This window comes from Acanthochromis polyacanthus, chromosome 8 (assembly GCF_021347895.1).
Source record: "Acanthochromis polyacanthus isolate Apoly-LR-REF ecotype Palm Island chromosome 8, KAUST_Apoly_ChrSc, whole genome shotgun sequence".
NCBI lineage: Eukaryota > Metazoa > Chordata > Actinopteri > Pomacentridae > Acanthochromis > Acanthochromis polyacanthus.
Genome location: NC_067120.1, coordinates 42,230,754 through 42,256,762, shown reverse-complemented (window position 1 = coordinate 42,256,762; position 26,009 = coordinate 42,230,754). Strand labels below are relative to the sequence as shown.

The 26,009-nt window shown below is 38.6% G+C and overlaps 2 protein-coding genes across 2 annotated transcripts in view; both read right to left on the bottom strand.

The window, feature by feature from the left end:
* Window positions 1-24,144, bottom strand: part of LOC127535137 (NLR family CARD domain-containing protein 3-like) — a 76,161-nt gene extending 52,017 nt beyond the window's left edge. The window contains exon 1 of the mRNA XM_051952199.1: window positions 24,126-24,144. The gene's annotated coding sequence lies outside the window, so the exon portion shown is untranslated. The remainder of the gene's footprint in view (window positions 1-24,125) is intronic.
* The window catches only part of LOC127535101 (NACHT, LRR and PYD domains-containing protein 12-like), a 54,526-nt gene extending 30,361 nt beyond the window's left edge, over window positions 1-24,165 (bottom strand). The window contains exons 1-7 of the mRNA XM_051952102.1: window positions 24,126-24,165; window positions 22,287-22,417; window positions 21,988-22,095; window positions 21,000-21,235; window positions 19,086-20,880; window positions 17,072-17,245; window positions 16,016-16,189 (exon numbers count right to left, since the gene is read on the bottom strand). Of these exons, the coding sequence (XP_051808062.1) occupies window positions 16,016-16,189; window positions 17,072-17,245; window positions 19,086-20,880; window positions 21,000-21,235; window positions 21,988-22,095; window positions 22,287-22,402 (2,603 nt within the window). The 5' untranslated portion in view covers window positions 22,403-22,417; window positions 24,126-24,165. The remainder of the gene's footprint in view (window positions 1-16,015; window positions 16,190-17,071; window positions 17,246-19,085; window positions 20,881-20,999; window positions 21,236-21,987; window positions 22,096-22,286; window positions 22,418-24,125) is intronic.
* Window positions 24,166-26,009: the final 1,844 nt, after the last annotated feature.

Sequence of the window (26,009 nt, the reverse complement as noted above, 5' to 3'; positions counted from 1 at the left end):
ACTTGAAACTCACAAAAGTAACAATAAATAAAAATTTATTGAAAATTAAATAATCAAAAACAGCCATCACTTTTGAATTGTTGATTAACATAATTATTTAAAAAAACAAACTAATGAAACAGGCCTGGACAAAAATGATGGTACCTCTATAAAAGATTGAAAACTATTTGACCAGAGTGACATGATTAACTCAGGTGTGTCATTTAATTGACATCACAGGTGTTTCCAAACTCATAATCAGTCAGTCTGCCTATTTAAAGGGAGACAAGTAGTCACCCTGCTGTTTGGTGAAAAGGTGTGTACCACACTGAACATGGACAACAGAAAGCGAAGGAGAGAATTGTCCCAGGACATCCGAAAAAAAATTATAGACAAACATCTTAAAGGTAAAGGCTATAAGACCATCTCTAAACAGCTTGAAGTTCCTGTGACAACAGTGGCTCATATTATTCAGAAGTTCAAGACCCACGGGACAGTAGCCAACCTCCCTGGACGTGGCCGCAAGAGGAAAATTGATGACAAATTGAAGAGACGGATCGTTGGAATTGTATCCAAAGAGCCCAGAGCAACCTCCAAAGAAATTAAAGGTGAACTCCAAGGCCAAGGTACATCAGTGTCAGATCGCACCATTCGTCGTTGTTTGAGCCAAAGTGGACTTCATGGGAGACGACCAAGGAGGACACCACTGCTGAAAAAAACTCATAAAAAAGCCAGACTGGAATTTGCAAAAATGCATGTTGACAAGCCACAAAGCTTCTGGGAGAATGTCCTTTGGACAGATGAGACCAAACTGGAGCTTTTTGGAAAGGCACATCAACTCTATGTTCATAGACTCAAAAACCAAGCATACGAAGAAAAGAACACTGTCCCTACGGTGAAACATGGAGGAGGCTCAGTAATGTTTTGGGGCTGCTTTGCTGCATCTGGCACAGGGTGTCTTGAAAGTGTGCAAGGTACGATGAAATCTGAAGACTATCAAGGCATTCTGGAGAGAAATGTGCTGCCCGGTGTCAGAAAGCTTGGTCTCAGTCGCAGGTCATGGGTCTTCCAACAGGACAACGATCCAAAACACACAGCCAAAAACACCCAAGAATGGCTGAGAGAAAAGCGTTGGACTATTCTAAAGTGGCCTTCTATGAGCCCAGATCTGAATCCCATTGAACATATGTGGAAGGAGCTGAAACATGCCATTTGGAGAAGACACCCATCAAACCTGAGACAACTGGAGCTGTTTGCTCATGAGGAGTGGGCCAAAATACCTGTTGACAGCTGCAGAACGCTCATTGACAAATACAGAAATCGTTTAATTGCAGTGATTGCCTCAAAAGGTTGTGCAACAAAATATTAAGTTATGGGTACCATCATTTTTGTCCAGCCCTATTTCATTAGTTTGTTTTTTAAAATAATTATGTTAATCAACAATTCAAAAGTGATGGCTGATTTTGATTATTTAATTTTCAATAAATTTTTATTTATTGTTACTTTTGTGAGTTTCAAGTGATTTCAGTGAGAATTGTGGGTTTTTCCTTCTTTAACTGAGGGGTACCAACAATTTTGTCCACGTGTGTAACTCCAGGTAGATGTGGGCAGACCTGCAGCTGAACATTAATGACTCATCACAGCCTCAGAGGTGCAATAAAATCAGCTCAAAGTACTTTACTGCAGTCTGTAGACGGTTTATTTCATTGTTTTTGATTCATCAGAACTTCTATCACTTGTTCCTAAAAACATGAGTCAGAAATAATGAGCACAGAAACAGAAATGATTGTAAAATGACCAATTTGATGAAAATGACCACAAACAGACAAAAATGATCACATTTCTGCTGTCAGGTTTCAGTCTTGTCATCATCCATCCATTATCAATGATTATAAATTGTTCACACACTTAATAAATGTCTGTTTTTGTTGTATTTCATGTTGTCTCTCTTCCTTCTGTCTGCAGTGTTATAACTTTGTCGTGTTCTTATTTATAAATCTGTGAGTACTGAGGCTCTGAAATCAATAATCTTGAACATTTTGAGGCTTTAAAAGCCAACAATATATATCATAAAGACATTCTTTGTATATTTTTCTCATTTTGAGTTTAGTTGCTCACATATTTCCCTGAAAAGTCATCTTTTATTAGAGATTTATTCGCTGTAAGTAGGACTGCTTTAATCCTGGTTTTATTCATGTTGATCATTAATTTATGAATGCTTTATAGGCCAGTTAGAAGAGGTTCAAAGCTTTGGGCTTTGTGGTGTTTAATTAGTAAATAATTGATGAAAACATGCAGTTTATTCATGAATAAATAGATTTAGTTTCAAACTGCTCCATAAAGTCTTGATAAATGATCTGCAGTGAACTTTATGACTTATTGGAAGCTGATATTTATTCCTTGGGTTTAGTTTCACTGGATGTGTTTTAAATCCTGCTGATGACCCTGATTACAGAGTATTTCTGACAGCTCAGGTCTGTTATTCTACTGGAGGTGAAACGTTCACAGGAGACTGAGTTAAAGGAGGCTAGAAAAGCTTTTGAGTTCTGTCAAAACACTAAGTTTTATCCGCTTCAACTGTTCCTCTTTGTGTGACTTTTATTCATTCTGTAAACTTTCTGTGTTGTTGCTTCTTGTCAGTTTGTGTCGTCAGTCTTCAGGAGGATATCAGCAGATAAAAATGTCAATTAAACCATCAGAAAGTGAACTTTTTAGCAGCTCATCCTACATTTTACAGCATTTCTTTGTTTAGATGGTGTTGAATTTCCACGATCACCTCTTACAGCAGAACTTGAAGGTTTCAGACGTTTTTTCTTCACATTTCCCTCCAAAAACTTCAACTGTTTATCCATTAATTTAACAAGTATTAACAATTTAACACAAACCTATTTACTGAATTCACTGATATTTAAGTAGAATGTAATCCAACATTTATTAAACTGCCTTTAACTGATCATTTATTCCAATATTTAAAGATATAAAACTGCTTATTCCACTAATTTATCTTCTCTACATGTATTTTTAAGTTAATTATTGCTAAACTATTATGTTGTCTTTTACTTCAGCTGTTTATTACTTTAACTCACGACAGAATGAAATATTTATCTTCGTAAGCAGCCAACAGATTATTCAGCTACTTTTAGATATTTACTTTTAGCAACAATGTCATGAATTATTTAGCTTTTACTGTTTTATTGATAAGCTTTGATTTAATCATTCATGTTAGCTATTTAGTCCTGACCACCAGTTACCTTTACTGTATTGTTATTTATACACTTTACTATCATTTATTTCTGAATTTATTCGACGGTTTCCGGCCACAAACATAAAATAGCGGACACGTTGATCGTTGAACTTCTTCAACTGAACCTTCCAGCTCCAGAGAAAGTTCCAAGAGAGCGTCAAGTTTCTGCTGCTTTTCTAAGCAAATAAAATTAATATACAAATAATCAAATATCAAACATTAAAGTGTTTAAAAGCTGCTAACATTACCTTCACACGGAGGACTGACCGGAGAGCACGTCAGAAGATTCTCAGTAAGAACGAAACGGAAAGTTTGACAGAGAGGCGTTTAGGTTCAAGTGAAAAAAATCAGACATCAGAGAGTTGAGCTGGAGAAGAACCGCGTTTAGGAAAATAAAACACCGTGAAAGATCTCTAAATGTTTGTTTTTATCGTTGTAATCTGACACTGGGAATCCAAAACATGACGAACCATACATTAAAGAATTTATCCTACTTTTATGTGAGCGTTATTATTGTTGTTGTTGTTGTTGTTGTTATGCATTTTATACTCTGCTCTCTGCTGTATTTGTACTGTCATTCATCAATATCTTCATTTATTTTGATGTCAGACACATGAGAGCTCTACTGATTATTAGTAAAGTCACCCTCATTCATACAACACATGAAAAATAAAATCAGATGTTGTTGCAAAGCGCTTTCCTGAAGACAAATAAGATCAGTTTGACAAATTAAATGAACAAGTTTAAATAGTGAGGTTAAGACCCTACAGTATTACTAATCATAGACCTAACATGTTTAAATATGAAGGTTTAGACCCAACAGTGTTATAAATTATGGAGATTAATCAGACTAATTTAAATATTAAGACAAAGACCCTCCAGTATTATTAACTACATAAACACATTTAGAACTGAAGTATTTATTATTAGTTTAAAAGTTACACAGAACACGTTAAAGACAAAATGTCCCAGGAAGGAAATGCTGTAAAAATCTATTCTTTATTTTTCTGTAAAACAAATATTATGTATATTTTTTTCCTCCACTTTGACTGAGTTCCGTTTCTTTCACCAAAATCCCTCCTGACGATCACGACTAAATATACATTAATTATCAGGATTATAGCCCTTTAAGTGGCTGTTATTTTACCTGGGACCACTGCTGTTTTTTCCAAAATCATTTTAAAAATGGAATATCTTGACATCCTAAAAGGTAAATGAACATTCATAAAATACCAACATTTGCTGCTGATTTAAATACAGCAAAAAATTCTGTGAAAGATGTGCTGTTAATGTGGTTAAAAATATAAATAATAATAATATAAAAGTTACCATTTGTAAAAATACAGATTTTTGATTTGGTCTGTTTTTGTTTGTTTGTTTGTTTGTTTTACAGTTCACATGTAAATTATGTTTTTCTCTTTGATTTTACTGTAATTTATCAAAACAGTGAAAATCCATGAAATAACATTAAATCGATCAACAAATGACCGTTAAATATTTATTATTTACAGTATTTACTGTACGAAATGACAATGAAACATCAAGTTACCTTTTTCTTTCAAATAATTTCCAAAAACTGCCACATTGAGATAATATCAGTTTGAAAATGTTCCGTTTCTTAAAGTAATCTGATTACAGTCAGAGTGTCGTGTGCATTTCTTCCAGTGATAAACCAATGCAGCAGCTGCTTTGCTATGAAAGCTACAGCTAACATACATGACTAAGAAGTGATTTTTGGAGTCCAGAAATGTTTGTGATCACTAAGAAATGCCGTTGAATCAAAGCTGTGAGGGAGCCTCCTGAACAACAACAGACCTGCTGCTTGTTGAGCTTTTCATGAGCGATGGGACCACAGACAGAGACGTAACACATACCAGCCTTTCTATTCACTGACTTGGTTCTTCCACGTAGCCGTCTGCTGTAACTCTGACAGAAAGAAACAGAAAGAAACTGTTAACAGCACAGACAATGTGTAACAGGGTCAGTAGAGCAGTGATGGTTTTATTATTAATTGTGCTGTTAGTGATGTAGAATATACCATCTATGTTTTTATTTGATTCTTCTTTTGTTGTAATTACACAAAGTGTGGTCTGCCTCAGAGTTGTTGTGTGGAACCTTTGCTGGGGGCTCCTGTATCCCTACGTGCACTTTTGTCCGCCACACGGCATCCTATAAATGTATTTTCCCGCCTTACCTCTCCCCTTTTGTTCATGTATTCAGAAAGAGAGGGAAGCGATTGTGCAGCTGTGATTTGTGTTTTAATCTTCTGGAATTATGAGTTGACTTTCCGTTTCTGACGTGTGCGTTGTTTGATTTTTATAGGAGCTCAAACTGATCAGACGGATGATTTTGTGTGTTTTTTGTCTGCTGTAAAGAACAAACGGAGATGGCCTTCAGTGAGATATATGTGTCAGAGGTCATCACAACGCAGAGAAAGAAGCCACCGGTTACAAATGCTAACCTGAAAAAACCCACATTTGAGCTTTCCTCTCTGATACCGATGCATTTCGTCCTCATCGCTGCTCAGAAAGTCATTTTAAAAGATGTAAGTCACTCATTTAACAAACCTACGAGAATCCTGACTCACTTTTAAAGAAGAACACAGAAAGACAAGACGAATTCTGACATGTTTTAAACAGCAAAAAGCACATTCTGTCGTTTTGTTTTAGTCCATGTGGCTCTGGAGACACTGGTGAAGATCTTCATGACTGAGCTTTTCTTTCATGTTTCTTAATTGTACAGTGGATGTGTTCACCTCACATCTTCCAGCAATGCGCTCAACACAGAGAAATGATGACGGATATGAGGCGTCTGTTCCCTTCAAGTTCCAAACTTCTACTGACCTTCCATAAAAACGTCCGTCTGGATGGGGATAAATCCAGGAAACTCCTACAATTACATGTGTGAAAGTGGTAGTCTTTGACGTGACATTAATATGTATGAAGTGCTTTATAACGGCTGGTGGTGGTTCTGTCAGAGGGTCTAGGATGGGTTCTTTAACCCTCGTGTCGTCCTGCGGGTCAAATTGACCCGTTTGAACGTTTGAAAATGTGGAAAAAAGATATTTTCACAGTGAAACTTCTGATGTCCACATTTTCTTCATTTTTGGGACATTTATGAACACTAAAAAAAGAAATGTTCAATAAATATTTCTTAAGAACATTCACAAAAAATCAACCAAAATCCAGCGAAATTCGCTGGATTTTGGTTGATTTTTTGTGAATGTTCTTAAGAAAATATCAGATGTTTTACTGCTATATATGGAATCACTTTAGATATTTTTAGGATTTTTTAGAAGATTTTTACAAGGATTTTCTTGCCATATTTGTTTTTTTAATTATATTTTTTAAGGGAAACTTTGAAGAAACTGTCTGAACTTTCTTCCTGAAGGTTTTGCAAATTTTTCATTGAATTTTTGGATTTTTTTCGGACAAGGAAACAATATTATTTGCTTCCCGTAAATGAGGACAACAGGAGGATTAAAACTGTTGAAACCACCGATCATAGACATATTCTGACCTTTCTGCTCTCGATCCGTCATTCAAATATGTTTCCTGTTTGCATGAAATGTCAAAACGGTCCACTGTAGTTGGGTCTTTCCACAACAGGAGGACATTTGGGCTTCGAAATGTTTGAAAAATACACCTTCTCTTTTACAATTTTCTGCTACATATTCATCATCATATATGCATTATAATCAAACATAAAAAAAAATTTATATTAAGTGTGATTACTGCCAACAAACAAATATTATCTGCAAAATAAGAACGCTGCCTTAAATACAGTGAAATGTTGTGATTTTATGGTCAAATGTTGGAAAAGAACAAATTACTGAACGAGTAAACACTAAATAATTCTGCAGATTTTCTCAGATAATATCCAGCTAAATTATAGAAACATTAATCATTTTACTTTAGACATTGCAGACCAAAACAGCAGAAAAGAATGACTGTATTTTTATAAATATGAATTTGTTCTTTTGCAGCGTTTGTAGTTTCTGTTCTGTGAAAATCTTTCTTTTACAGATATTTAAGAAAAAGAAATGTGGTATGTTACAGACTGAAAAATACCTTGATTATATCATATATCATTTTACAATTTCTGTGTCTTAAATAAATATAAAATTAAAGTGTGAATAAACTCCCAGTATTTCTGTGCTCTAGTTTCGCCCCCTGCAGGAGCAGTCAGGAGCTGCAACAACATTGATCCAGACTGCCTGGAAGAAATATTCACCTCCTTGGATGTTTCACTCTTTGTTGCTTTAAAATATGATGTCATGGTCGAAATAATTAGTTTTTTCTGACAAGAATTTGTAAAAAATAATAGAAACAATAATATCAAAAGTGAAAACGGATTTTTACTAAATCATATCAATGAATGTCAAATATATAAGGTAAAGTGAATGATTGCAGAAATATTGATCCCCTTTCCAGTGACTGACCTAATTCAGCAGAAGTCCAGCTAGTTGATGCAAGTAATGTCACAATTAGTGAAGTGGAGATGACCTGAATGCAGTTAGTGTTTGTCAGTGACTGTGATATAAAAACACTTGGATCTGGAAGGTTCAGTCTCTGGTTCATCAATATTCCAGCTACAACTAACATGAAGACAAAAGAACACTCCAAGCAGCTCCTAAAAAAGATGATTGAAAAGTAGAAGTCAGGCAGTGGTGGTTCTAGACAGTTTCAGCTGGAGGGGGGCAGTTCAATCAGACTGAGCTTTCTCTGTTTATACAAAGTTGTTGTAGTCACTGTATTATAGTGGACATTAAAGAGCAAAACACAACGTTCAAAATCATACGGCATTTTATTTTAATGGATGCTTCTGGCAAACAGATAAATAAAAAGGATTTAAGTCTGTGGCTCAACAAATTTAAACACGTCAACACCTTATTTATAGTCTTTAGTCGTGCAAATTAAACAGTTTTTTAATCAACTTTTTCTATCAATTATTTCTATCAACTTCACTCAACAGGTTTTCTTGTGTCGTGCAAACATTTAAAGAAATGCACATTCAACCCAGACTGAAAAAAGCAGAAAAACTATCAGCATGTTATTTCTGCTCAGCTTTAGTTTGTTACTTCTACTGAATTCTGCCGTTTTTATGGTTTCTTGCAACGATGTCAACAAATGCATCAAGATTCAAAGACTTTGTCCTTCTTGACTCAAAGCTTAAAACACCTCAATGACTCAGTCTGTCATCTGCCACGGTGGAGCTGAGGTAAGTTTTCAGCAGCTTCAGAGCTGAAAAACTTTGTTCACAAGAAGTAGTGCTAACTGGAAGTGAAACTGCTATTATGCACATTTAAAATAAAACACAGAAACTTCTTTATCAGGCTCAATGAATGATGTCAGCTCTACAACACCAGAGGGTCTCTGCTTACCATCATGGATTTTTCTGTTTAAAATTCATCTGAACTGATGTAGTTTATGCCCCAAATCCTCAATGTTTGAATCTTACATTCCAGAAAATGCAAACAGAGCCTCATGGAGAAATGCATCACTGTTGGGGTTTAGTGTTTGGACGCCTTCATAATGGGACAATTTCTGCTGGACAACCGTCTGTTCAGCTCATTAAGCAGCTGATCTAAGACTGGGTAGAAAAAGGCTGTGTGAAGATGTTCTTTACCTCGTGCTGACTCGAACCCTGTCTGACCCACAGTAGTGAGTACACAGCATCCACTAAGCTGAGAGCTTAACTTTTTTTTTACATCTTTTATTAAACATATATTTATTGCAATTTTTGAAATTTTACAAATAATGAACGACACAGAACATGAAGGCACATATAAGCAATAACAATAGCAGTAATGATGAAAAAGAAAGCAAAAAAAGAATAAAGTAGATAAAAAATCATTAGAAGTAATATACAAAGAAAAGTAAATTATTACATTATAATACTAATAAATAAATACAAATAAAAATAATAATAGTATACAAATGTTACCATCCACCCACACATGTACATAAGTTTAAACATATATAATACTAAAATAAGACACAATGCAAAGATAAGAGTCTTCAGGTCAGATCATCATTCCAGCCATCAACTCTGACATCTGTTTGCTCAAGGAAATTACAAAAACTTTCCATATCATCCAAAACTTGTCAAGCTTATTTTTAGAGGCAAAACTGATCTTTTCTAGAGCCAAATAAAAAGACATCCCCTTTAACCACTGTGAGGTGGTACAAGGTTTATCCCTTTTCCATGAACAGGCTTTTCATCTTTTAGCCTCAAAAAAACAGATACTTAGTAGAGATTTTTCATTCTTGGAGCATAACTTTGGATTGAGAGGAACCTCCTTCTCAGTGATTTGACTGGCCAGACTCAACACATTTTTCCAAAAAGATAGGATCAGGGGGCATTCCCACAAACAATGAAATAAAGAACCTTTCTGTTGCTGACATTTCAAGCAAGTATCTGGAATATTTGGATTAAAAAGGTGCAGCTTACTTGGGGTTATATATTGTCTACTTAACCATTTATATCGCAGCAACTTAGAGTTGGAATCCACGGATTGTGTTTGAGCGATAGCAAGCTCTGGAACATTCTTCCTCTGTTAAATTTTCTGCAAATCGGATCTCCATGATTGTAATATGTTTCTTTTTACATCTTTTTACAGATTTTACAGGAGATCAGCTCAATATTCACACCTTAAAACACATCAGTGAAGTTGAAGAGGCTCAGACGTGGAGCATTCGGTGAACTGAGGCAGAATGAGCCACGTGGACGAGCTGCTGCTGCTGCCATGATGGATCAGCGCTCGGGTTCTGGTCCAATCAGAGCTGCTGCTGGACCTTTGAGGACTAAACTGGATTCATCTTCAGTTTGTCACCTCAACATGATGTGATCAAAACACAGAAAAACAAACTCTCTCTGGGCACCAAGGCTTCAGCTGACATGTTTCCAGGACACTTTGTTCTCATCAGCTCAATGTGCTGCAGGTAGAGAAGCTCAACAACTTTGACTGCAGCTGGAAATAGAAAATCAACGCAAATATAATCCTGCACTGACACAAACATCCTGAAACTTACTGCACACTCTGCAGCCTGACATCAACCTCCAACGGATCATGTCAACATTAACTGCAGTTCTCCATCATTCAGTGTGGAGCTGCAACACTAAACTACACAGTGACAACAACACACTTTACACTGGTTCCCAGTCCACCTCCCAGTAACATGGTCCAGTCAGAGTCTCTACACACCAGCTGCTGCTGCTGCTTCAACCTCTGGATCATCAGGACACACTTCATCCTCTCAGCACAAACACCGTCCTGATCAGTGCCGTGGATACCATCTGCAGAGAGAAGAAGAGAGAACAGAGATCAATGAGTCCACAGTGGAAACAAACTGCTGACAGTCATCAAGCTTCATTCCTGCAAAACTCTTCACTCATGGATTTACTGCTGCTCCATTTAAACCAACAGTCTCTGAGTGTCCATCAACATCTCATCTGCTCTAGAAAAACTCACTCAGAGTCTGGCAGCAAAGGAACACTAAATATGTTCAAATGCTTCTGGAAGCTTCTAAACCTGGAAAAATACTGAGAATCAAACAGGAAATGTCTAAAATAAAGATATTTTTAGCAGATTTAAGTTCAGATAAACAGTCATTTTATGGTCAAACATTGTAAAAGAGCAAATTAATATTTGTAGAAATGCAGATTTTTCATGTTGATGTTATTTACAGTTTTGGTCTGTTGTTTCATTTTACATTCACATGGAAGTTCATTATTTTCTCTGATTTTATTACTAATTATCTGTAATTTAAAAATTATCAGATATCAGAGAAACAGTTCAATTATTTACCATTTCATAATCCTTAAAATACATCATTTTCTCCTCAAACAACAGCACATATCTGTAAAATATTTATATTTTTACAGATTTCTTCACAGTACAAATGTGTGATTTTAGAGGAAAACTTTGTAAAAGAACACTGATATTTGTAAAAGTATATTATTGTACAACTGAAAGGATTTACAGTTTTATCCTCTTTTTAATGGTTTGTGTGAAAATTTACACTTTTTTCTCCTGATTTTACTCCAAATGATCTGTAACTGAACAAAGTGATCAAATGTGTGTAAAATGAGAGGAAATGTTGAGAGAATGACTGAATGTAAAGATGCTGCTGTGAAATAAGAGCCGCTGGTTTACAGGCTTCAGTCTCACTGATCTCAGAGCTGTGACAAACATCAGACTGATCAGCTGATCACTGTTGAAATGAGACAACAGACAGAGAGATCAGATCTGATGGACACTTTGATGAAGGAGGACCACTGTCTCTGCACATCTGGAAGGCTGTCAGCTGGAATCAGCGTCATTTCCTCAACACATCAACACAACAACAGTCGGCTTCACATCCACTCAAACACACCATGACAACAAGCTTGTGGCTCCTCTGATTGGCTGACTGCTGTCTCTGTGTTTCTGTCACCGTTCTGCTCTCACAGCTTCACTGAGAAGCTGCAGGTTTACAGGAGACACTGGATCTTTGCTTTGATACTGACTGTGTTTAGTAGAAAACTGAAGAAAGCAGCAGAGACTGATGGAACCTTCTACTTACTCCAGAGTCTTCAGGCTGCAGTCTGGACTCTTCACAAGATCTAACAGATGTTCCACTGATGAATGCTGCAGGAAGTTTCCTCTCAGGTTCAGATGTTCCAGATGGGAGGGGTTGGACTTCAGAGCTGAGACCAGAGAATCACAGCTGATCTCTGACAAACTGCAGAACGCCAATCTGAATAAAGAATAAAAGATGTGAGTTGAGGAGACAAAGTTCCTGATTGAAATCATTCAGAGTTTCATTTTGCCTTCAGAGCTGCAGAAATCTGGATTTCTTTTTTTGAAATTCTCTTCATATTTGAATTGAAAAGGCACATTATTACGATTCCAAACATGTCGTATTTACAGCAACAAAGACTGTGTTGTCTTTCCAATATTTTCATTCTTTACATCACTCTTTTTGATGCAGAACAACAACAGAACGGGGGAGCCAGACATTTGTAGTCATCTTCACAACATTTGAGAGAGAAAAAATCATGAATAAAAAGATTTTAGACAAAGAAAACTGATTGTTTCTTGTTGTGAGTAGATTCAAGTAAAATCATGCCTTATAGCTTTTACATACTCAGTCCATCTTAGAGAACTTCTCTTTCTGCACTTTCAGGGAAAATGTCAACTTTTCCATCATGTAAACCTCGTGTACAATGTCAGTCTATTCCTCAGTAGTGGGTGGTTCCACTTTTAACCACTTTCTCCTCATGCTTTTCTGATTCCTTACCAATAATATACAAAGTCATTTCTTGTCATTAACATCACAGTTGTCAAACAGAATGTCGCCCAAATACATGACTTCACATTGAAAAGGAATATTCTCCAAACAGATTATTTATGTGTTCATGGACCCGTTCCCAGTAAGGTCTAATAATCTGGCAGTCAGAACACATGAAAGTGGTTGGCTTCATTAGCTCCACAGAGTCTCCAACAGGTAGCACACCGACCCAGACGTGGCTTCTGAACAGGTGGAACAAAAAATCTCACCTTTTTCCAGCACAACTCTCTCCATGTATTTGAACCTGTTGAGACCCGCTGTAGCTGACATGTTCTCTCCCAGCTCTCACTAGATATTGAAACATTTCCTTCTCTTTCCCATTTCCTCTTCATCTATTCTGTCTTGTCTTTTTCAACTGTAAAATGCCATGATAGAGCTTAGATACAATTCTGTTGAATGATCTGGATTTGAGTAAAGATACAAACACCTGTAGGAACCCTGTAGCTCCTCTTCCAGGTTCCACTTTTAAGTTCTGCTTAAAGTAATGTCTGACCTGCAAGTACCTGGAAAAGTGCTCTGACCGTAATCCCTGTTTATTCCGTAGTGCTTCAAAGCTTTGGAATGTACCATCATCATGGATAAAGGAACAATAGTTTGCTACAACTTTAAGGTCCAATTCCTAAATCTGCTGTCGTACTTATTAGGTGTAAACTCAGAGTTGTACGCACACCACCTCCACATTTTGGGCAAGTCTCCTAAATTGCAGATTTTCACAATTTCCTGCCAGGATTTCAAAACAATGTCTGACAGGGTTCCTCTGAAACCATCACTTCTTTCTGTGGTTTGCTGTCTGCTAATAGGGCCATTACTGGGATTCCTTTTACTTTTGGACCTTCTAAGTCCTTCCATCCTGCCGTGTATGTTGGTGAATAGAAACAAATGAACCGTCTCAGCTGGGCTGAGTAGGAATATTCTTGGAGGCGGGGAAGGCCCATTCCACCTCTTTCTTTTCTTAATTGCACAGTTTTAGATTTAATCCTGCCTCTTGTACGCTGCCATAGAAACCTTGAAATGACCCTGTCCCATTCTTCACATTGATTGTGTGGTATTTGGACTGGTAGACACTGAAACAGGTAAAGCATTCTTGGAGCACGTTCATTCTGACTGACTCAATCCTGGAGTAGAAGTTGAGCAGATAAAGCCACTGTCTTTACTTCAGTCATCTCACAGCTCCAAATGCTGGAAAGGATGAAGGAGAGAGTTTGTGCCACTGGTGAGCTTCCACTTAAAGTGTTGCAGTGATGAGACACACAACAGGTGCTGACAGGTGAGGAGATTTTTCTACTCACTGACTTCTATCAGCTCAGCACAGAGAACTTTAAGGACACTTTAGCTTTGACTCTGGACTCAGTCTGGACTTTATGACTCCCTGCTACATTTAAAAAGAGAAACTAGGCATCATATACATCAGAAGGAAGGCTCATCTCCCTTCCTGATTCAATCAGCTTCAATATGGAATAATCCAAGTTTAAAAATAGGAGCAAAGGTGTTCTTTTGGAAAGACTGGCATGTTGGGGGGATCCAGTTTCTTGGATGTCTCTACTAGAACAACACCCTGAGAACATTGGATGAACTGAGAGAGCTCTACAACATCAGAGGAGAGACTTCTGGAGATTCCTGCAGCTTAGAGACTGTCTATCTAAGAAAACCTCAACAGGGAATAGGTTCTCTAGACAATGCTCTTCATGCTCTAAATTTAAATTGTTGAGAAGTCGTCCACACCCGGAAAGACAAATTTACACATTTCCTATTGATCAATTTAGTGGTGCTACCAGAGGTCTAAAAGCTGTATGGGAAAGGGATTTAAAGAAACATACGAGGATGAAGTGTCACGGCTCCCTTCTCACCCCCGTCCTTCCCACCTGACCTCCCCAATACCCTTTTCCCATCTGGTTCTTCCTCCCTCTCCTGTTCCCCTGCCCTGTCTGTCTCGCTGTCTCCCATCCACTCCTCTGCCCTGTCTCTCCCCCTGCAGCTCGGTGCCTGAGTGGAGTCTTGCTTCTCAGCTGACTCCACTCAGGCAATCAACCACCTCCACGGCTCCCGGACAGCTGAGAGACATCACGCTGATTAATCACCCCTGCAATAAGAACCGGCTCATCCTTCCACTCCCTGCCAGATTGTTGAACAAGAACCATGCAGTTCAGTTCGCTCTCTTGCCTCTCACAAGATCTGTTTTGAGTTCCTGCCTTGTTTTCTTACGTTGTTTTTTCCTGCCTCCACACAGTTCAGCTGTCCGGGATCCCTGCCATTCTCCTTCCCCTCCGGCTCTCCCCAGACCAGTCATCACCGGTTTCCCCTGCCTGGACCCCCACTCCTGCCTGGATCCCCACTCCTACTTGGACCCCTTCTGTCCCTGCCTGGAACCCCCCGCTCCTGCACCCTGGTTTTCCCCCACCGAGCCACCATTTCACCCCCAGCAAAAAAAAACTTTCATTCCAACCAGCCTTGGTAGTGTGGCTCTCTGCTCGGGTCCAACCAGCTCAGTTCGTGACATGAAGAGTGGAAGAACTCACTGAAACATTTGCTGAAACCAATGAGAGATGCCAGCTCTAAACTAATTCAATTTAAAATATTTAACAGATTGTATTGGACACTGGTGAGAATGTAAAGGACAGGAATGGGACGGTCAGACCTCTGCTGGTGATGCCATACAGACAGAGGTGATCTTGTTCACATGTTCTATGTCTGTCTGAGCCTAGCTACCTACTGGCAGAGGGTCATGGTGAAGATCAGTAGCAGTGTGGGTACAGGGGCTGATTTTACTCCTGCTCTTTACCTCCTGAACAGCCTGAAAGGAAACCAAAGGATGGACGGGAAGAAAGCTCAGAGGATAAAGGTTGACCTTACTACAGCTCAGAGGGTCATACTGAGGCATTGGAGGGTGGACTGCAGCCCTGCTTATTCTGAATGGATCACTGTCTTGGCAGAAACTGCCTCTTATAAGAAACTCAGAAACAAAATAAATGGGAATATAGACACCTGTGCAGAAACACCAGCGAATCAAACTTCAATGATACTTGACATATCCATGAACCAAAACCTAGCTGACAGTGCAGGATGTTCAACTGGTGGGACGGAGATGGAATTTAGGTAGAGAGAAAACTGTTTCCTTCCAGACATGCTTGACATCATATTATTTATAATATTGATTTTTTTTTCGTTCGGCTCTCTTTCATTTATTAAATTATCTCCTAACTTTTCATGTTCTCTAATATTTAAAAGTACTTTTAAATTGTTCATATAATTCTACGTTATTCTCATTTTTATTTTGTGTTCAATGTATTTATGTATCTCTGCTCTCCTGTGTTATGGATGTTTCTGGAGGGAATAATAATAAATTTAAATAAAAGAGAAACTGTTTGGATGATTCACATCAGTCATTAAAACTGATGTGAAAAAAGTAACATTCACCCAAAGATGAGAACTTTGAATCACTGAAAACATGATGTCTGACCTCAGAGTCTTCAGGATGCAGTCTGGACTCTCCAGAAAACCACTCAGATGTTTCACTGATGAATCCTGCAGGTTGTTCCAGCTCAGGTCCAGATGTTCCAGATGGGAGGGGTTGGACTTCAGAGCTGAGATCAGAGAATCACAGCTGATCTCTGACAACCTGCAGTCCTCCAATCTGAATAAAGAATGAAAGATGGAGATCAAATCATTGATGATCCATCAGATGTGTTCAGGTTCTCAATGTGCAGATCAACATTACTTTGTCCTCATCAATCAGCTTTTCTCTAAAAGCAGCACAGTGACTTTGTCCTTCTCTTATTGTGGATCATCATGTCAGCCTTCTACACACATCATCCACATGTCAGCTCAACATTCATCCACCTATTCATGTCCACACATCAGTAACATCTGCTGACCTCAGTCCACTCTCTCATTACAGGATCAACATCAAATCTCTTCATTCTTTCATTTATTCCATCACCTTCTTCTTCTCTGGAAATCAGCTTCATAGCTTTGTCTCATTCAAATCTTCCAGTGTGTCTTCCATCAACAGTCTCATGTCATCTGTACATTACAGAGGGATTCTGATTCCTGCTGTCCACACTGACTGTCCACTGCTCTCTTCCTAACACAACTCCACTGGAAGGAATCACTTCATCAGCTCACACTAACATCAAGCTTCAGCTTCTGACTGACACTAATCAGGTTCCAGACTGTTGACAACTGAACTCCTCTTTGACTTCCTGAGGCTCCACTGCAGCTCAGCACAAACACTGTGGAAACACAAACATACTGACTGGATCTGTGGAAGTCACTGCTGAAGCCTCACATCACTTTCACATCAGCTTCACATTCAGACACACAGCAGGACTGTGGATTCTGTCCTCCATCTTGGAACTCTGCAGTCAGCTGATCAGAGGATTCATTCACAGACGCTCCAGAAAATAAAATGTCTTCAGACTGTTGCAGAAAAATCCTCAACATTCATAAAACAAAACTTAAAACTACAGTCAAAAATCTGAACTGAATAAATTCCACCAACAGTGAGTGAACTGACCTGAGAGTCTTCAGTTTACAGTTTGGACTCTGCAGTCCTTCACAAAGATGTTTCACTCTTGAATCCTTCAGGTTGTTCTCACTCAGGTCCAGATGTTCCAGATGGGAGGGGTTGGACTTCAGAGCTGAGGCCACGACTTCAAAGTGACTCTCTAAGAGTCTACAGCCAGAAAGTCTGTAATGAGACATAAATGACAAAACATGTTGTTATGAGAGAGGACACTTGATATTTCCTGCTGATAACATTTTCTGTCCTGTTTTTACTGGACTCAGGATATTGTGACTGAGTTGAGCTCAGTGAACATTTCCAGTTAAAGATGATGATGTCTCTGCTGTGGACCTGCTGCTGTCAGCTTCACCTCCATCACTCAACATTTACAGTCTGCTGTCAAACGCTACACAAATCAAACTGATCACTGGACAACATCACACCTGAACATCATTAATATGAACATCAGGAAATATTCTGATGTGATGACTGAGTCAACTTTTGTCCTCAACGTTCTTTAGTGAGATTCTGAAAAACTTGTTCAGCACAAACACAAAGAACAAACCAGTAAAGTTGAATTATTTCCACCATAAAGTCTCACAAACATGTTATCAGAGTTTGTAGCATTAAAAACACAACTCTGAGCTTTGTGTCAATCAGATCTCTGGAAACAGTCTGACTTCTAGCATTCTGCTCTGATATATTCACACCTCTGAACATTTCCTGATACGACTCTTCTCTGCAGCAACAAGACAGAAAACACCAGAGTTTCTCTCTGAGGAACTGAACATCAGGAAAGACGTCAAATCTGGACTCTGGAACACGACTTCTCTCTTTAAAATCAAAAGCTGAAGGCTCAGTAGTGTGGTTGATTTGTTTCCTGATGGTCTGAATGTTTCGTGTTTTAAACAGTGTTTTCTTTTCTGTAAGTGACAGTAGGGATTGGTCAGTTTGTTTTATGGGGGTGGGCTTTTTAATTGATATTTTTTAGTTCTTTTTTATATTGTTAAAATTTCAATAAAGATATCAAACACTAAAACCAACAGCTGAGTTCAGATCAGTAAAATGCTCCATGACTCAGTTCAACACACTTTGCAGCGTCAGTCTTTGTATGATCAGTAGTTTATGGAGCCTCATGTCCACGTTAACAAGCTTTAGATAGAAACTGTTGGACAAGTGACTCAATCACTTCACTGATCTCAGGATTATTCTCCACCTGAGAAACCAAATCACTGTTCCAGCATCAACATCATCTCATCATTGTCACATGTGGCCACAGCAGCTGCTTCAGCTCAACTTAGAAACTCACTTTAAATCATCACATTCATTTTTCTATCCAGAACATTTCAGAAAAACTTCTAAGTCCTTTAAAGGCAGAAAAACTCCACGGACACATGACACTCAAAAAGAAGAAATAAAGAGTCAGCAAAGAAAAGCAGGAACAATGATTAAATAAAAACAAAGAACTCAATAGAAATCCATTCTTAACAGTGACAGCAATAAATTCATCAAATTCATTCTTCCAGACTTAAAAAATGTTGTTTTAAATTATACAGATCTTATTTTAAACTCTAAAGAGAGAAATCAGGTCAAAGCTGTTTGTCTGATTAGAAAAGATTTCAGAACCTCCTGATGTGAAAATAACTTCACTGCTTCACTGAAAACTGTAAAATGCTTCCACATAAAGAACCTCTACAGTTCTTCATGAGTTTCAGCAGATCTGCATGTTTCCTCCATCAGCCAAAGGAAGAACCTCAGAAGAAAAAACTGTCTGATGGAACAATTATTAGAATTAAAGAGAAAAACTGTCTTCATTCATTTATCAGCTTCAAACAAAGAAAATGAAAAATCTACATTTTCACAGCGTTTGAAGCAGCTGAAGAACATCTGAGACTAAACACAGCTGACATGTGATGTTTGAAATAAACAAGTGGAACATTAAGAAGAATGAGATGTTCTGGTGAGAACATCTGAAGAACTGAACTACTGATCTACACTGACTGATGTTCATCACATCTGGACTCACCCAGCCTTTCTGCAGTTCCTCACAGCTGGAATCAGTCTCAGTTTTCCCTCCTCTGATGTTCTGTACTTCTTCAGGTCAAACTCATCCAGAACCTCCTCTGACATCTGCAGCATGTAGGCCAGAGCTGAGCAGTGGATCTCAGAGAGTTCCTTCTCTGATCTGTTCTCTGACTGCAGGAACTCTTGGATCTCCTGATGAACTGAGAGATCCTTCATCTCCATCAGACAGTGGAAGATGTTGATGCTTCTGTCTGGAGACATTTCATCACTGTTCTTCTTCTTCAGGTTTTTGATGATTGTCTGGATCGTTTCTGAACGGATCTTTGTCTGACCCAGCAGACCTCTTAAGAGTCTCTGGTTGGACTCCAGACAGAGGCCATGAAGGAAACGAACAAACAGGTCCAGGTGACCATTTTTACTTCTGAGGGATTTCTCCATGATTCTGTCCAGGAACATACTCAGAGTGTGTCTCTTCTTGTCTTTCCAGTCTTCTCCCAGGAACTTCTCCAGCACCTCAGTGTTCCTGTTGGTGTAACAGTGGAACATGTAGACTGCAGCCAGAAACTCCTGAATGCTCAGATGAACAAAGCAGTAGACTGGTTTCTGGAACATCACACACTCTCTTCTGAAGATCTGGGTACAAACTCCTGAGAACACCGAGGCCTCTGTCACATCCAGACCACACTGCTCCAGGTCTTCTTGGTAGAACATGATGTTTCCTTTCTCCAGATGTTCGAAGGCCAGCCTCCCCAGCTTCAGAAGAACTTTCTTGTCAGCTTTCGTCAGCTCCTGTGGACTCGTCTCATGTCCCTCATGGTACTTGTTCTTCTTCCTGTGTGTCTGAACCAGCAGGAAGTGTGAGAACATGTCAGTCATGGTCTTGGGCAGCTCTCCTCTCTGCTCTGTGCTCAACATGTGCTCCAGAACTGTAGCAGTGATCCAGCAGAACACTGGGAGTCGACACATGATGTGGAGGTTCCTGGATGTCTTCATGTGGGAGATGATTGTGCTGGAGCGCTCTTCATCACTGAACCTCCTCCTGAAGTACTCCTCCTTCTGGCCGTCGGTGAAGCCTCGTACTTCTGTTAACCTGTCCACACGTTTAGGAGGAATCTGATTGGCTGCCGCTGGGCGGGAAGTGATCCAGACCAGAGCCGAGGGAAGCAGATTCCCCTCCATGAGGTTCACCAGCAGAACGTCCAGCGACGACTTCTGGCTGACGTCAGACACAACCTCCCTGTTGGAGAAATCCAGTGAAAGTCTGCTTTCATCCAGACCGTCAAAGATGAACAAAAGTTTACAGACAGCCAGCTGCTCTGCCGTCACCTTCTGTAACGTTGGATGGAAAACATGGAGCAGCGTGAGAAGACTGTGCTGCTCATCTCTGATCAAGTTCAGCTCCCTGAACGGAAGCACCACCACCACACTGACGCCTTGGTTTTCTCCGCCCTCTGCCCAGTCCAGAGTGAACTTCCGCACTGAGAAGGTTTTTCCGATGCCAGCCACGCCGTTGGTCAGGACCACTCTGATGGCTCTCTGCTGCTCAGGTAAGGCTTTGAAGATGTCCTGGCACCTGAGGGGAGTGTCATGGAGGCTCTTCTTGGAATCTGTCTCCAGCTGCTTCACCTCATGTTGGACATCAGCCTCTCCACTGTGTCCCTCTGTGATGTAGAGCTCAGTGTAGATCCTGTTCAGGAGGGTTCCACCTCCTGTTTCATCACTTCCTTCAGTCACATGTTCACATCTCCTCCTCAGACTCATCTTATGTTCCTGCAGAACCTCCTGCAGACCAACACCTGCTCACAGACCAGACAAACAATCAGAATCAACAAACACAAACATCTTTCATGTCTGGACAACACAACAACAAGCTCAGTTTCCACACATCAGTCCACCAGCAGATGTTCAGTCTTACTTTGTCCACAGCTGCTCTGACTGGCTGTCTGCAGTCCACCTCTGGTTCTGGATCTTTTTCCACACTGGGGACAGGAGGAGTGTCCTGATGGAGCAGACTGGTCCCAGTATGAGCTGATGCACTGTCTGCAGAACCAGTGTCCACAGCTGCTAGAGACCGGATCCTTCAGGACGTCCTGACACCGAGCACAGCAGGACGGCTGCTCCTCCACACAAACTCTCCTCCTCTTCATCACTCTGTCAACACATTTATTCATCACTCAGATCATCTGGAGAAAAACATCCACATCTGACACCACAGTGCAGAAGAGAACAGTAAAAGTGAGGCTGCTGTTCTGTCTGAGTTCATCTGTTAATAAAAAGCTGTTTCCTTTTATTATTAACTCCAGTCAATTCTTTTCCCATCAGCTGTCTGATTAAACTCTGACTGATCTGCCTGCAGTTTGCTGTTAATACAAACTCAACACTTTGTGCAGCAGCTTCACAGTAACAGCCTTCCATCACAGACAGCTGCTTCTGTTCTTCACTGCTTTACACTCACTTTGATCAGCTCAGCTCGGCTCAGTTCACTTTCAACTCAGAGTAGAAATCATGTAAAAACTGTGACAGAGCAGCAGCCTCAGACTCACAGCGTTCAGCTTTCATTTCAAACATCTGGATCATTAGAACCAGGAACCAAAGAAGACCAACCACAACATCAACTACACATCTGGAGAACATTCTTTCACTCTGAAAATCTTTACAGTGGCTTCAACATTGGGCTGAAGATGTTTGAATATTGGGTGTAAATAGTGAAATCCAGGTTTTCAGGTGTTTTACCACAGAAACACCATCAGAACTTCTGCTTCTAAAACCCAGACCAGGATCCATCTCAGTCTGAAAGAGTTCTGCATTCTGACCACTGTGTGACTGTTTCAGCAGAACATCTTCCTTCATCCTAAAACCTTCATCTTCCATCAGGTCAGTTTACAGCAGAAACACTTTCTTACTTTGTGTCTGAGGGTTCAGGTTCTTTACTGAAGTTTTCAGGTTCTCCTTTGGACCGGTCACTCTTCATGGACAGACAGCTGGAGGCTGCAGATTCTTCTCTCTGTCTGCTGAAACACATGTTTGTTCTCTCATTAATCACTGATCTATTCTGAGATGAAAACAGGACAAATGATTTCTATTTGTGTCACAAAAACCTTTTCAAAGTTCATTTTAATCTACTGACTAAAATCAACAATATATAACTGATAGATGTAATTATAAAGGAGACACATTAATAAGTTAGAGGCAGTTTTCTTACTTTGTGTCTGAGGGTTCAGGTTCTTTACTGAACCATGGAGGATCTCCTTTGGACCAGTCACTCTTCATGGACAGACAGCTGGAGTCTGGAAACTCCTCCTCCTCATAAACACTCATCTTGAGGACTTCAGTCTGAGAGGAAAACCAGCAACACTGACTGAGAGCTCAGGAAATAATAAAAGTCAAAGGAACACACAAGTTCAGATTTGTCTTCATTTCAGTTCTTTGTCCACAGACGTGAACTCTGAAAAAAGTCCTCAGAGAGAAAACTGAAAAGTTTTTTCCTCTTTCCTTCTTCCCTCTTATATTTCACCTCTGATAATAAATCCAAATGTTGCTCAAACAGCGTCTGCAGTTGATCTCTGACACGTCAAACTCTTCATTCATGTTGGAAAACTGTCACACAAAGTGCTGGAAATACTTTCAGATCCCAGTTTATCAGGTGAACCCCAACAGTGTTTCCTTCTTCTGGACCTGGTTCTCTGCTGCACACCTTTACTTACTGACATCTATAAATATCTGTCCAGTATAAAATGTAGAAGAGGAAGTGAATTAATTTATGAATGCTTTATAGGCCAGTTAGAAGAGGTTCAAAGCTTTGGGCTTTGTGGTGTTTAATTAGTAAATAATTGATGAAAACATGCAGTTTATTCATGAATAAATAGATTTAGTTTCAAACTGCTCCATAAAGTCTTGATAAATGATCTGCAGTGAACTTTATGACTTATTGGAAGCTGATATTTCTTCCTTGGGTTTACTTTCACTGGATGTGTTTTAAATCCTGCTGATGACCCTGATTACAGAGTATTTCTGACAGCTCAGGTCTGTTATTCTACTGGAGGTGAAACGTTCACAGGAGACTGAGTTAAAGGAGGCGAGAAAAGCTTTTGAGTTCTATCAAAACACTAAGTTTTATCCGCTTCAACTGTTCCTCTTTGTGTGACTTTTATTCATTCTGTAAACTTTCTGTGTTGTTGCTTCTTGTCAGTTTGTGTCGTTAGTCTTCAGGAGGATATCAGCAGATAAAAATGTCAATTAAACCATCAGAAAGTGAACTTTTTAGCAGCTCATCCTACATTTTACAGCATTTCTTTGTTTAGATGGTGTTGAATTTCCATGATCACCTCTTACAGCCAGAACTTGAAGGTTTCAGACGTGTTTTCTTCACATTTCCCTCCAACCACTTCAACTGTTTATCCATTAGTTTAACAAGTATTAACAATTTAACACAAACCTATTTACTGAATTCACTGATATTTAAGTAGAATGTAATCCAACATTTATTAAACTGCCTTTAACTGATCATTTATTCCAATATTTAAAGATATAAAACTGCTTATTCCACTAATTTATCTTCTCTACATGTATTTTTAAGTTAATTATTGCTAAACTATTATGTTGTCTTTTACTTCAGCTGTTTATTACTTTAACTCACGACAGAATGAAATATTTATCTTCGTAAGCAGCCAACAGATTATTCAGCTACTTTTAGATATTTACTTTTAGCAACAATGTCATGAATTATTTATATTTTACTGTTTTATTGTTAAGCTTTGATTTAATCATTCATGTTAGCTATTTAGTCCTGACCACCAGTTACCTTTACTGTATTGTTATTTATACACTTTACTATCATTTATTTCTGAATTTATTCGACGGTTTCCGGCACAAACATAAAATGGCGGACACGTTGATCGTTGAACTTCTTCAACTGAACCTTCCAGCTCCAGAGAAAGTTCCAAGAGAGCGTCAAGTTTCTGCTGCTTTTCTAAGCAAATAAAATTAATATACAAATAATCAAATATCAAACATTAAAGTGTTTAAAAGCTGCTAACATTACCTTCACACGGAGGATTGACCGGAGAGCACATGTTAGAAGATTCTCAGTAAGAACGAAACGAAAAGTTTGACGGAGAGGCGTTTAGGTTCAAGTGAAAAAATCAGACATCAGAGAGTTGAGCTGGAGAAGAACCGCGTTTAGGAAAATAAAACACCGTGAAAGATCTCTAAATGTTTGTTTTTATCGTTGTAATCTGACACTGGGAATCCAAAACATGACGAACCATACATTAAAGAATGCATCCTACTTTTATGTGAGCGTTATTGTTGTTGTTGTTGTTGTTGTTGTTATGCATTTTATACTCTGCTCTCTGCTGTATTTGTACTGTCATTCATCAATATCTTCATTTATTTTGATGTCAGACACATGAGAGCTCTTCTGATTATTAGTAAAGTCACCCTCATTCATACAACACATGAAAAATAAAATCAGATGTTGTTGCAAAGCGCTTTCCTGAAGACAAATAAGATCAGTTTGACAAATTAAATGAACAAGTTTAAATAGTGAGGTTAAGACCCTACAGTATTACTAATCATAGACCTAACATGTTTAAATATGAAGGTTTAGACCCAACAGTGTTATAAATTATGGAGATTAATCAGACTAATTTAAATATTAAGACAAAGACCCTCCAGTATTATTAACTACATAAACACATTTAGAACTGAAGTATTTATTATTAGTTTAAAAGTTACACAGAACACGTTAAAGATAAAATGTCCCAGGAAGGAAATGCTGTAAAAATCTATTCTTTATTTTTCTGTAAAACAAATATTATGTATATTTTTTTCTTCCACTTTGACTGAGTTCCGTTTCTTTCACCAAAATCCCTCCTGACGATCACGACTAAATATACATTAATTATCAGGATTATAGCCCTTTAAGTGGCTGTTATTTTACCTGGGACCACTGCTGTTTTTTCCAAAATCATTTTAAAAATGGAATATTTTGACATCCTAAAAGGTAAATGAACATTCATAAAATACCAACATTTGCTGCTGATTTAAATACAGCAAAAAATTCTGTGAAAGATGTGCTGTTAATGTGGTTAAAAATATAAATAATAATAATATAAAAGTTACCATTTGTAAAAATACAGATTTTTGATTTGGTCTGTTTTTGTTTGTTTGTTTGTTTGTTTGTTTTACAGTTCACATGTAAATTATGTTTTTCTCTTTGATTTTACTGTAATTTATCAAAACAGTGAAAATCCATGAAATAACATTAAATCGATCAACAAATGACAGTTAAATATTTATTATTTACAGTATTTACTGTACGAAATGACAATGAAACATCAAGTTACCTTTTTCTTTCAAATAATTTCCAAAAACTGCCACATTGAGATAATATCAGTTTGAAAATGTTCCGTTTCTTAAAGTAATCTGATTACAGTCAGAGTGTCGTGTGCATTTCTTCCAGTGATAAACCAATGCAGCAGCTGCTTTGCTATGAAAGCTACAGCTAACATACATGACTAAGAAGTGATTTTTGGAGTCCAGAAATGTTTGTGATCACTAAGAAATGCCGTTGAATCAAAGCTGTGAGGGAGCCTCCTGAACAACAACAGACCTGCTGCTTGTTGAGCTTTTCATGAGCGATGGGACCACAGACAGAGACGTAACACATATCAGCCTTTCTATTCACTGACTTGGTTCTTCCACGTAGCCGTCTGCTGTAACTCTGACAGAAAGAAACAGAAAGAAACTGTTAACAGCACAGACAATGTGTAACAGGGTCAGTAGAGCAGTGATGGTTTTATTATTAATTGTGCTGTTAGTGATGTAGAATATACCATCTATGTTTTTATTTGATTCTTCTTTTGTTGTAATTACACAAAGTGTGGTCTGCCTCAGAGTTGTTGTGTGGAACCTTTGCTGGGGG